Source organism: Squalius cephalus (genome assembly GCF_949319135.1).
Source record: "Squalius cephalus genome assembly, chromosome: 10".
Lineage (NCBI taxonomy): Eukaryota > Metazoa > Chordata > Actinopteri > Cypriniformes > Leuciscidae > Squalius > Squalius cephalus.
In genome coordinates, this window is record NC_137131.1 from 8,490,386 (window position 1) to 8,503,843 (window position 13,458).

At 37.9% G+C, this 13,458-nt stretch overlaps 1 protein-coding gene across 2 annotated transcripts in view; it reads left to right on the plus strand.

The window, feature by feature from the left end:
• The first annotated feature begins 884 nt into the window (after positions 1–884).
• Positions 885–13,458, plus strand: part of shq1 (SHQ1, H/ACA ribonucleoprotein assembly factor) — a 35,008-nt gene continuing 22,434 nt past the window's right edge. Inside the window, exons 1-8 of one of the 2 annotated variants that reach the window (XM_079883463.1) lie at positions 885–980; positions 2,116–2,277; positions 2,641–2,705; positions 6,676–6,798; positions 6,888–7,057; positions 7,189–7,301; positions 7,507–7,607; positions 12,064–12,221. In XM_079883463.1, the coding sequence (XP_079739589.1) occupies positions 2,135–2,277; positions 2,641–2,705; positions 6,676–6,798; positions 6,888–7,057; positions 7,189–7,301; positions 7,507–7,607; positions 12,064–12,221 (873 nt within the window). In that variant the 5' untranslated portion in view covers positions 885–980; positions 2,116–2,134. Of the gene's footprint in view, positions 981–1,464; positions 1,541–2,115; positions 2,278–2,640; positions 2,706–6,675; positions 6,799–6,887; positions 7,058–7,188; positions 7,302–7,506; positions 7,608–12,063; positions 12,222–13,458 lie in introns of those variants that run through there. The other variant, XM_079883464.1, reaches the window with a different exon arrangement.

Consider the following 13,458-nt stretch of genomic DNA (forward strand, 5'->3'; position numbering starts at 1 on the left):
GTGAAATAAAAGCTCGCAATTGTCATTTTAATTTTTATTCTGTGACAGAAACTAGCTTCCATACTGTATGAAAAGATATTCCACTTTTTCTATTTTGTTCATATTCACAATTATATTATATTATATTATATTATATTATATTATATTATATTATATTATATTATATTATATTATTATACGCATGTCTGGCTTTCAGGGGGATATTAAGACTTTTATTATTAATAATAATTTATATATTTTGTTATATACAGTTTTTGACAAAATATTGTTATTTGTTATGTTATGTTATTTTTATAGATTACATTGTTGTATGTCATTATTGTATGATGCTATCAAATGGTTTACGCTTCTAACTTGATCAGTTGCTCAAATAAAAGTAATCTGTTGAAATAAATTGTTCCAATTTTGCAATCTGATTAATAAATATTTGATTTGAAATGACATTATAATTGCAATATATGGTGCGTTCAAGTCATCTCGTTAAGATCGTATTTACGAGTTATGAACGCCACCACAATGTCGTAAATACGAGTGGGAAGCTCGGAATTTTCTTTAAGCCCCGATCTTTACGAGTTGGGTGCGTGTCACTGAGAAACATGGCGGAATACCACAATACTTAAAGGTATTTAGCAGTGATATTGCTAGACTTTTCTATTTACAGCGAAGTAAGCTAATTGCCTGCACAGAATATGATGGCATTGAATGTAATATGTAACGATAAAGTTTGCATGTCAAAAACAAGTACGAACTTCCCAGGAGGACTTGAACGCACCAATATTCCATCAGCTTTACCATGTGCAGGTAGTATTCCCATGAGAAATTGAGTGTAATGTCAAAGTGAGTTTGTAGTCCTCCTTATATGTGGAATTACGGTAAAACATGGCCAACGGAGAAAGCAGGAAGTACTGAAGCAGGCCATGTGCTGCATGTGTTTCTGATGCTGTTTATCGCATGGACGTGTTCACAGACGAGGCGTGAAGGTATGTTTTGTTAAATAATGTTTATATTATTTGCCATTTCCTTATTTATATCGTACTATGCAATTTGAGAACGTTAAAGTCTAAAAGTGCATGGAGGATGTCCTGCCTGCTTCTTTATGATGGCATAAACATTGCAGGCACAAACAACACAGGCAGACTTTTGACAGCTGTTTACCTGCAGTGGGCTTTAGTTATCATTTTGGATTTGTTTTCTAAGGTGTGCATCAAATCAGTTTAACGACGTTGGTTACTTGCATTTCATTTGTCGATGTTTTCTTTCATTTTAGTCCTCAATATTATCAGACTTTGTCTTAACTGGTGAATAACAGTGTTGTGTTGAAATAGAATAAAGTTTAATTTTAAACTAATCACATCCAATGTTTATAATGTACTAGTTGGCAAAGGTGCTGTTTTATGTCTGATTTAGTTCAAATCAAATAGCCACAAGGTGGAGTTGTAAGCTGCCCTATTCTTTCCTTTCTTCAGATATTGACTGCATGTCAAACAGACTCAGGGAGTTGAGTAGACTGAAGTGTCTTTAGTTCATATCACAGTGCCAGGTAGTTGATTCTCTTGAAGCAACCTTCAGAGTTTTACACATAGTCCAAGTAAACCTACGTTTTAGCTGTAATTTTGCTAATTTATTAGTTGTTAAGTGGAATTGTGCCAAGATGACAAGATACTATCGATTACCAGACTAAAAAACAACATTTTTGGACTGTAAGGTAAATGATCTTGTAGGACATTTTAATGTTAAATCGAATAATATTCTACTGGATAAAATGGTGCTCTTAAAATATGAATAAGAAAATAGACTTTGCTGGGATTTTGTAAGTAGGATATTATTTTATTCTTAGGTTATCCTTGTTTAATTCTAATAGGATTGTGTTGTACATTGCTGCATTATATTAAATTATATTATATTACCTTTTTAATGCTTAATCAAAAACTAAACCGAAATTCTGACCATTTTTGATTGATAGAGTATTTTGTTTAATCCCATTAGGATTTGTTTCAAATTATAATACAATTTCAGTAGCATTCCTTTAGTGATTTCCCCCTCTGCCAACTATTTTAAAATGTCTGAATAATTATTTTTCTAATCTGTCTAAATCTTTCTGTCTCATTGCTACAGTCCATTGCTGTGTGTAATCATGATAACACCGGCGTTTGAACTGAGCCAAGATGCCAATTTCCTTACTGTGATTATTCGTGTACCCTACACCAGAACATCTGAGTTTGACATCTACATCCAGGGAGAAGATTTGAAGTTTTATGCCAAGCCATACTTTCTCAGGTGACTCGCCTGCAAACTCCTTGTTTGATATTCTGTTATGTTAAAACACTGGAAAATACTTAATATTAGATTAATTACAAAGCGTTTTGCCTACAAATACAAAGACAAAGACCCAAAAAAGCATTTGGACACCTCATCCATACTAAAATAAATTCCATGACTGATAACAGGCCTGGAATAATTTGTAGATGCCACTTGTATTTAAGTTTGATTATTAGCAGGAACATGTATGCATGTGGTTTTTGGTGGCAAATGCATATTGAAGATAAATGCGTACAAGTGTATATTATTATGGACATAAGGTTTTTTTATTTATTATTTGTATCGTTATTAATGAATCTTGTGTAATCATCTACCCTGAAGGTTGACTCTGCCTGGGAGAATAGTTGAAGATGGCCGGGAAAAAGCTTCATTCGATATCGATAAAGGTAACAATCACTCTTTAGACACGTTCTGTAGTCTCAGAAAACCTGTGCTGCTTTTGTTTGCCAGTCAATACCTCACAAGCTTCAGCAGAAGCACCTTTAGAGAAAGGTCCCACAGCTCGGGACACACCAAGCCGATGTCCATGAACTAGCGGCGGCGAAAGCTTACACAGGTGTCGCCTCTCGTCGGCTGCACTTCAGCCAAAAAGCTGCACTTGAACACGCCAAAAGGACTAAAGGAGACTGTCAACTTTCATGTGCATTCTGAATCTATATCAGCAGGTATCAATAGTCTATTTTTGTCATTCAAAAGGGGAAACCGAAACTAGGACTGCAGATATACAAACTGCAAACAGCAGCGCTTGCTTATCATTTTGAATTCAATCACTTTCTTCATTCCAGTCGGCTCATGTTATTATGAAAATATTCATGAATTTGAATGCTCAGGTAAGATGATGTAAAATTATAACAGCCTTCTGTCTGTACCGTCTTGACATCTTTGCTCGCTTTAATCACTTTCGCTTTTATTCTCGCGCACTGACTCGTTCGCTAAGCTGAATAGCCAATCAGAGCTCTTTCTCTCACCGACGGCGATTCAAGATGCTGAATCGGCCCAAAAAACCCAGACAGTGTCCGGCTAGGGCCAACGGTGCAGAACACACCGGAAAAATAAAGCTGACCGATGCTCAAAAACAGCCCGGCTGATGTTTCCTGGCCTTTCTACACGATTCTGGATGAATTAAGAATCGTGTTGTTTTTTTTGTTTTTTTTTAAACCGATCACGATTCTCCCATGATTCTGAACAGACAACTAAACAAAATAACATGAAATTTGCAAGAGGTTCTGACAAAATGTTAATTGCTGCAGTCTATTTAAAATGTTTAATTAATCTGAATGAATTGCTTTAAAAAAGAATGTTTGAATGAATGATTCAATGACTCACAAATACTTCACTTGTTTCATTACTGGATGAATCAGCGCTTTTGAACGAATCTTTTGAATGAATAATTCAATGCCAAATAAATTTTTAACAGTCACTTGTCGCCACCTGGTGGCGTAACTGTGTAATGGAAACAATTGTTATTTGAAGTGCCAAGTTACTCTCAAAAGGTGCTTCCGTAGACAACAGTGTTTTTAAACTTCCCAGTACTTCTGTGATAATGCAAATATTTGTAACGCGCAAATAATGATACTGTGTCATTGAAAAGTGTCATTGTCCACTGCTTGTGAAGCTGTTTCAACTAATACATGATAACTGCTTTCTCTGGGTCAGCGGCAGCGCAGACTCATTTTTTTTCTTCAAAACGTTTACATACGAGACAAAATCACTATTCATCATAATTATTTGGAACAGTAATCACTCGGGAAAAATCACACATACTGGATACAGTATACAAAACTCACAGGACTTAAAATAATACAAATTTCAGGGCGACCTGATTCAAGTTCTGGATTGTCGTCAAAAGAGGCTCTCTGTACTGTCCAGTGGAAATTAATCTTTTTAAAAAATTGAATTAAAAGATGAAATATTATGAAATTTACGGCATCGCATTGTTTCTTGACTGCCAAGAATTTTCTTTTTCTTACATTTCCCATGGAATTGATTGATAGGTTAGTATTTTTTTTTTATACACCCCTTTGATTTTACAATTTTCTGAACATTTCAAACTGTCTACCTGCTCTTCAAATAGCATGAAGATTTCCAGTTGCTAAGTAATGGCCACAGGATCCTGTTCCTGACGTCTCATTGGCCTTGTTTCAGCGTGTCTTCTTTGATCGACAGCCATTGAAAAATTTAGCAGTAGTCTATCATAAAGAACGTCTAATTGCTTTCTGTAACAAATAATTATAAATCATTCACAAATCTGTAAGGACTACAGTCAAAGCAATTATTGTCAAATAACACCATTTTAATTGTTAATGTTCCATTACGGTCTAAAATTATATATTGTTTATTGCAAGATGTCAGACACAGACTTTGAGATTGTAACCGTTTGGCACATAATGTGTGGAATATAATCCCTCTGCGTTTTTTCCCCTATAATTTTGCAATTTCCACAAATTCCTGTTTGTATAACAGAACACAAAGTCAAAGATGGAAAACCAGTGTGGTGGGATAGTGATTAGTGCACATACTCCAGATATCGTGCTCATGTGGAAGATGGGGGTTTGGATTGTCCCTCTCATAATTTCCTGTCCTCTCTTTTTGTAAAAGTAAATAATAAAAATAAAAAGTGTTAAATGGAAAATGAAAATGTACCCTGCCATTTACTCACCCTCATGTTTGTTTGAAACCTGTTGGACTCTCTGTATTCTGTAAAAACACAAAAGAAGATATTTTGAAGAATGTTGGTAACCAAACTGTTTGGTCACCAATGGCTTCCATTGTATGGACAAAAAAACACTAAGGCCATTTCTCAAAATATCTTTCTTTATGTTCCAGAGAAAAACAATGTCATACAGGTTTGGAACAACATGAGGGTGAGTAAATGATTTTTTGGGGTGAACTATCCCTTTAAGCAGAGAGTTAGAAATCTCTCTCTCTCTCTCTCTCTCTCTCTCTCTCTCTCTCTCTCTCTCTCTCTCTCTCTCTCTCTCTCTCTCTCTCTCTCTCTCTCTCTCTCTCTCTCTCTCTCTCTCTCTCTCTCTCTCTCTCTCTCTCTCTCTCGTTGTCTTTCTTTCTGAAGATAGACTTCATTATAGCACAAAACTCTTCACATTTAATCAGCCAGTTGAGCTGTCAGCATCATAACGATCTCTTTCTTTATTGAGATACACCTTCACTTAGATTATACTTTTGCTCTCTCTCTTTCGTGTGGTACTTATCAATCTTTAGTTCAGGAAGAAACAGCAGAAGCAGCGCTGTGATTGTGTCTGACCGATCCGCTGTATTCCCGACATGTCTTTTAATGAGCTGCCTATTAGCGCTTTTAATTATACCTAATAGCCACGGGATCTTCTGCTTGACATCTCATTGGCCTCATTTCAGCACGTCCTCTTTGATCGACAGCCAGTGAAAAATTTAGCAGTAGTCTATCGTAAAGAACGTCTAATTGCTTTCATATAGCATCTCCTATAACGTCTCCTATCATGTAGCAACTAATTGCTTTCTATGTTTACATTAGAAATTATAAATCATTTACAAATTTTTAAGGACTACAATCAAGGCAATTATTGTCATTTTAATGATGATGTGTGTATTTTTTCAATTTAAAATATTTTTTTTCCTGTCCCAGCTTAATAAGTAGAGACAACTATAAGGAAGCCATGTGTAGGTTGTGTTCCCAGAAAAAAAGTGTCTGCTTTCAAAGCATTGCTCTGTTTGTTTAAGAATCCGACCAGCCCTACACGGCAACAGTGCTAACCAATGGCATATATTTGGGGCGGGACTATCTGTTTGATCCACCAGTGGTAGTCAGCGAGAGTGTTCACAAGACTTCTTCTGTAGAACACAAAAGACTAAATTTTGAAAAATATTGTTTTGGACCCCTTGACTATTATTGTATGGACAAAAAAAAAATCTTATTTTGCATTCAAAAGAAGAAAGAACTGAATATTCATTTTTGGGTGAACAGTCGCTCTAAAAGGTTAAATGTAATGGAAATAATGACACATCTCTTCTGTATTGAGACATACATCCATGTGAAACAAATTATTGAGGAAGAAGGAAAAAAATTAGGCCGGGAACTTGATTGGATAGAGAAATGAATTGATCTATTTTTTTTTTTTTACCTCGTGATTTTTAATTAAAATATCATATTTAATTAAAATATAAATCATCTCTCAATGTTCCAGTGAAACAACAGACTTCTCTCTGGCGACGTGTACCAGACATCTCCAATCATTTACTTCTCTTGAACGCTTTTCTTACAATCGAATGCATGTTTACATTCAGGTCACAATCCAGAAAAAAAGATCTGTCTCTACTTTAATTGCATAGCAACTTTAATTATGTGTGTACTGTATGTATCAGGTCTCTTCACGCTGCACGTCCCTAAAGAGACGGCCGGACAGCACTTTGAGGGTTTGGAGATGCTCACCAGTCTCCTGGCTCCTAAAGGCTCAAGATCAGCCAAACCCCTGGTGGAGGACACAGGTGAGGTTTCATTTTCACTTGGGTATGAAAAGCTGATCGTCTTCTTGTGGCATTTCTTTTCATCTGTATTCTCTGAACGCCCTCTGAAGGTGTTCTCTCAGAGGCCTGTGGTGGAGGATGTGAGGAGGAAGATGAAGAGGAGGAGTTTGATTGGCAGATAGAACAGGAGATTTACACCGAAACCTCAGCGGAGACGCTGAAAGAATACCACAAGTATGGCTTTGGAAACCTCAGGTCTGGAGTCTTCACTAGACTGCAAGTAAGAACGTTTGTCCCTGATGGTACTGTAGATACAGTCTTTTTTTTAATCTTTTGATAAATATAAAAAAAAAAAAAAAAAAAAAAAAAATGACTTGAGTTTTGTGGACAACCTGTTGTTTTGCCAATCAGGAGGAGCTGAATGAGGTGATTGACATGAAGGATCCCGACAACACCGCTCCTGAGCTCAGAAGACGCAATCGACTAGATGCAGAGACTTCAATATTTTGTGCTGACCATTATATGTAAGTCCACCATTCCCCGTTCTTGTGTTTGAATGTCATCAAATCTGTCAAAACTAAAAAATAGTACAATGACATGAATATTTAAAACATTTCATTCAACGTCTCACATACAACAGAACATCCACTCATCCAGAACTTTGTTTCTTGACCCAATTTGTTTTGGGAGTCAGTTTGATTGATTGACAGGTCTGTTTGATTGATGCAGGGTAAATTTGTATGATGACGAGGAGGAGATCAGAAACCTGCTGAAGTTTAAACCGTGGTGGAGAGAACTGAGCCCCGACTCTTCAGCAAACTCTGACACCTGTGAGACCTTTACCTCCTCAGATTTACTAAGTTATACTCTCTAAATGTATGAAGTTATACTCTCTAACTGTATTTACACATTCTGTGCATAATTACCGCTTTGTCCTGTGTGTGTCTCTCAGTATGGAGAATTGGTTTGGGTTAAGTTGAGGGCGCCAAGTTTGCAATGTAAACTGGAATATTTCCAGAATTGCAGTTTCTAGTTTCTACCAGCAGGTGGCGCACCTTTGCTGGAAACTGATCATTCATTTCGTAAGAGACAACTAGCAACAGCGTCGTGTTCACACGTTGCATATAGGAGGAGATTGGAAACTATTTGGAGTGTTGTTTTAGCACTCATTCTTTAACTCTTTGTGTGATTAGTGTGTCCCTGGCTTTATGTGTGTTTTTGTCGTTGTTTCATAACTGCTGAGTCATATTGATGAGGCTGTGTGTGAGTCACTGAGTTAGTTTAGTCAACGAGGCACAAACTACCTCTCAGCCCATTTTTGTGCCCACAAAGAAATGTGCTTGCTCACCCATTGGTTTTTTCTCTCTTTTTTTCTTCATCTTTCCTTTATCTATCTATCTATCTATCTATCTATCTATCTATCTATCTATCTATCTATCTATAGTTCTGTCTAATGTTCTGTCTGTGGTTGTATCTGTCTATAGTTCTATTTGTCTGTCTGTCTATCCCTTTCTTTCCATCTTTTTCATCTTATCTACCTATCATCAATCAATTATTCATTCGTTAGTTCTATCTATTGTTCTATTATTCTGTCTATTGATCAGTATTTTCTGTCATTCTATTAGTCATTCTGTCGTTCTATTGTCTATCTATCTATCTATCTTGCTTTTTTTCTTTTCTACCTGTCTGTCTATCAATCGTTTGTTTGTCTGTCTGTCTGTCTTTTTCTTTTTTGGCACAGCTGTTTTAATTTTTCAAACACTAAAATCTGGCACGTTTGAAGTTGCATGGATTATTGACGTGTGTGTGATAAAGCGGCACAGACATGGACATGTCCCACACCAGCACGTTCATCACTAGAGCAGTGTGCTAATTCCTTAGTGCCCGTTTACAGAATGAGGAAATTACTCTGAGCTGCAAGCATATGTTGGTGTGGTGTGGGGGAGGGGGTTATACAGCTGGTCCTATCACAGAAGAACAACATGAGGAGGGATTAAACATAGAGAGATGGAGATATTTCAAGATATGCTTTCCAAAGCTGTCTGTCTCTGCTGTCAATCAATCAAGTAACATTGTTACTTCCTAGCTACTTAGGACTTAGATGCTTCTATACTTCAGTTCTCATCAGTACGCTGGATGCATGGGGCAGATTAATTGGTACTAATTGCTTGGACAGACCGTCCTGAACATCTTGAACAAATCGCTGCCAAAATATCTTCTCCTCGCTCTTTTCTATGTTTTTTCCTGACTGGATGTGGCTCATTAAGCCATTAAAGTTAATTAGGCTTTTTCCTTTTTAGGTATTAGGGTCAGCTTGTTCATTTTAAGTTTGGTTAACATTGGTTAAATCTCACACTAGAGGGCTGCATTGGGATTGAGTCCCGCCGGGTCCCGCGGGACCCAACGCAAATCTCGCGGGAGCGGGCGGTTTGAACTTTGCTATGGGCGGGAATGGGCGGCTAAAAAAAACACTGTGGGATCGGGAGGTAGCCTAGCGACATGATGGAGATGTCAATAATGGCGCTTTTCCACTACACAGTACCAGCTCGCCTCGGCTCATACGTTGCGGGAGCGGGCGGTAATGGTCAGAAATTCGGCGGGCGGGAGCGGGATGAAGAAAAAAGTCCCGCGCAGGGCTCTTTCTCTCACAACCAGTCAAGAACATGTCTGGGTCATATTTCACCCAAAAATCAAACAAACTGAATCAATTATATTTTGCTTAAAAATAATCCAGAGTGTGTAGTATTGAACTGTAACATATTTCATGACTATGCACATTCATTAACCAACTCAATGGTGCACAATGTACAGTATAGTGAATCACACCATGCAGCGACAGCAGTCTGAGAGCCTGTATTTGGCCGTCACAAGTTACCAGAATTTGTGGACTTTTTGTGAACTTGTGGACTACCAGAAGAGTTTTCCTCCTAGTGTAACCACTTAAGTCACATGATCCATGACTAGTCAATACACAAGCGTCTTATTCAGTGTGCCCTGTATCTTTGATCACAGTCACATGGCTAAATTTGGTCAGTCCAATCAAATTGCACCTTCTGTGGATCATTTGCTTTTATATCTAAAAATTCTGCCATCTACCCACCAAAATATTCCTCCAAAACTGTGGAAGAAAATGTAAAATCTGCTGTTGAACAATCTGACCTCTGGTCATGTTTAATTACTCCCAGGACATGATATGTTGTTGGAAGAAAGAAACTCAGACATGTTCTATGTACATTCTATGCAGTTCACAAATGTCATGGAATAGTAATAGACTTCACTCTTTCTCTGCCTCTCTATCTTTATGGTGAGAAACTTAATGTTTCGTTAACTGCCTGAGATTCTAATTCAAGATTTCTGGGTCTGATTTTTTTCCCCCTTTGTGTCTCTGTGTGTGTGTGTGTATACATGTGGTGGTGTACTTGCTTTCCCATGTGTATCGGGTAACTTCACACTTTAGGTCCCAATGGAGATAACAGCCTCACCGTATGCGTATGCATGTATGCACTTCATTATTCAGCTCCCCCATCTCACTCCAGTAGCTGTTTGTGTTAGTGATCTGGGCACCTGTGTGGTGTCAGATGTTGTTTTTGCAGATTTTACTATTTAAGTGAAGGATAAACCATAAAGAATTCTGTTATTGCCTCAAAGACATGTTCAATATTTGTACATTAGAAATGCAAGTACACTCAAAAAAGGACATTTTGTCATTATTTAATCGCTCTTAAACAGAAGCATGTTTATGTTCTATGTTACTGAGAAAAAGTGAGAATGTCCAGGTTGCTCCTTTTGATAAAACTAAAGTGGATGGTGACCAGAAACCATGTTATTTTCCTATATACTATATGTTCAAGTCTTCTGAATTGCTTTGTGAGGAACAAGCCAATATTTATTACTACATATATTCAAATCTGGAACATTCACAGTACATGAGAACTACTTTGTTTGCTTACAGCCGGAAATGCAATTTACTCAATGTCGTAGAAAAATAAGGAGGTGGTGGTGGTGAAGAAACTGCACACCTAATTGGTTCTCAGATGAAATAGGCCAGCTATGAAATGAGGCAAGATTTTCACTTTGTGTGCACTAACATTCAGCGTATTGCAATGTTTTCTGAAGTGACTGATGACTTGATGCCGAAAATTCAGCTTTGCCATCACAGAAATGAATTAAATTTGAAAATATATTACCATTCAAATTTTATTTCTAGTAATATTCACTAATATTACTAATATTCGCAACCTCCGGTCACCTTTCACTTGTAATGTGTAGAAAAAAGCTGTGTGGCCCTACAGATTTGGAATCAGGGTGAGTAAATTATGAATTTTCTTTTTTTTTTTTTTTTTTTTTTATGAGGTGAACTGTTTCTTTGACACATTTTTACATAGAAGGAATGGTTTAAAATTGTTGTCTTACCATATTTTGTAAAGTGCTAAGAGTTATGTTATACACAAAAAAGAAGAAAAAACCCTGAACCTGTCAATGAGTAGTTGGGGACAGAATCAGTTTAATATAAGGCGAAGACAAGATCTAGGGTGGAGCTGAACTCCCTCCTCAGCTCCTGGTTTTGGTCTCAGGAGTCAGTGTTTTCTGCCAGGCGGAGGCAGCTGTGTGAGGGTAAATCAGGTAGTTAGAGAGAGAGAAAATGGGGGAGCTGTTCAGTCGTCATGTCGCTGGAATCCAGCAGATCCCAACAGAGCCAGAGCTTGACTTCTGCCAATTCTGGCTTAAAGTGTGTGTGTCTATATGGACATGCAAGCATGCACACGAGGGGCTCTATCAGGGGCAGCACTGAAGCCAAGGAGAGGGATCACTTTCAGCTGCTACTAAAGTGCTGACTTGCTCTCTCTCTCTCTCTCTCTCTCTCTCTCTCTCTCTCTCTCTCTCTCTCTCTCTCTCTCTCTCTCTCTCGCGCTCTCTCTCGCGCTCTCTCGCTCTCTCTCTCTCTCTCTCTCTCGCTGCCCTGCCTTCGACTTCTTCCTCCCTGGTGCAGTATCAAGTCAGTTTAGGGCATCAATCAAGCTGTGTAACTTTGCTCTTCCCATGCGGTAACTTTACTATGCTTCAAAAGCCTCATCTCCGACTCTGATTTAAAAATAATTGCGGCGAACATGCTTTTGTTTCTTAAAGCTCTCCGCGGAGCAGAGGCATCCATCATTCACTGCTGGAGCCCTGCGTTTAAACTTGTTTTTCGGGGAGAATTTGTCAGAGATTGACTTTGACTGTACTTCTCTGAGATAACTTGATAAACAACACTGAATTTCTCTCTTTTTCTCTCTTTGCTTTCAGCAATAACTTTCACAGAAGAGGAAAAGGAGCAGATGAGGAAATTCACAAACCGTTCGTACTTACTGGATAAGAAAGCGCGCTTCCACGTCTGGCTGGGTTTGGTGGACATCATTCTGGCGTATGTCTATGATGTGCGCACTACAGAGGGAGAGCACAATGTAAGTGCACGCTTGAATGCCACAGATGACTCTCTCGGCTAGTAAGTGGGGTTGGCGTGCAGGTCCTGGCATTTTCACATGTAATAAAGCTCCAGGAAGTTTATGCATTCCTATAATGTTTTCCAGATAGTCTCTTTGGAGGCCACTGCACATGGTAGTAATTGTAAAAAATAAATATGAAAAATATCAAATTGGTGGTTATGTTTTGAAACACAGTTTCCGAAACTGAAGTAATAGAATGTTGCAAGGGCTTCGTTTTTTGAAGAGGTTTGTTGGACTGACTCCCAAGCTTTATATGTTAAATGTACAGTAGAAATCTGGGCTTCCATTCAATCATAATAGCTAGAGGACATATCAAACCTTCTTAAAACATTCTCTTGTCTAAAGTGATAAATTTAGCATTGGAGTTGTGTCTTTGCGGTTAGCGCTTGTGCTCAGTGAGCCGTGGTGCTCATGTGAGTGACGGGAGTTTGAATCCAGCAACATTTCCCCTCTTTTCCTTAATTCCTGTTCTTTCATCCCTGTTGACTTAATAAAAAGTGTCAAAATAGGGATGTGCCATATCAATATTCTGGCCGATATCAATAAGCCACTAATTATAGTTATTTTATGGCTGATAACCGATAAATGTCTGAAGTTTGATACTATTTTACTACTCTACCTTTCATAGGTTTTGGGTTGGTAAGAAGTCTTTTATGCTCACTGCATCAAAAATACCTTCTTTTTTTTAAAAACAGTACATGCACTTATCTAAGAAAGTACTGGGTAATATAAGGTAACTACATGGGTTAGGTTTAGGGGTAGGTTCAGGGTTAGTACATATTTATTACCCAGTTATTGCAATTACTATAATATGTACATAGTATGGTGGACATCAGTGTATTTTGAGCAATGGTCAATATTGTAGCATGTACTGAATAACACGATTTATGTAATATTAAACTTTAATATTGGTTAATTGCTAGTCATAGTTAAAGGTGGTATCAGCGATTTCAGGCCCAAACATAAATGATCACATTCATCTAATATTTCCGAACGATCCGCTAGCTGCCCGCCCCATAAGCATGCTGTCAAAAAGCCGCGTCTCTCTAGGTAGCCTAGGCTCTGAGATCTGCACACAAAAACATTTGGTATCAACATCACTCAAAACCAAAATAAATAGTGTTCCAACCAATCATCGACAGGGGCGGGTGTTGTGAGGTTTTGCGCTCGTGCACGGCTGCCTATGACGGCTGCA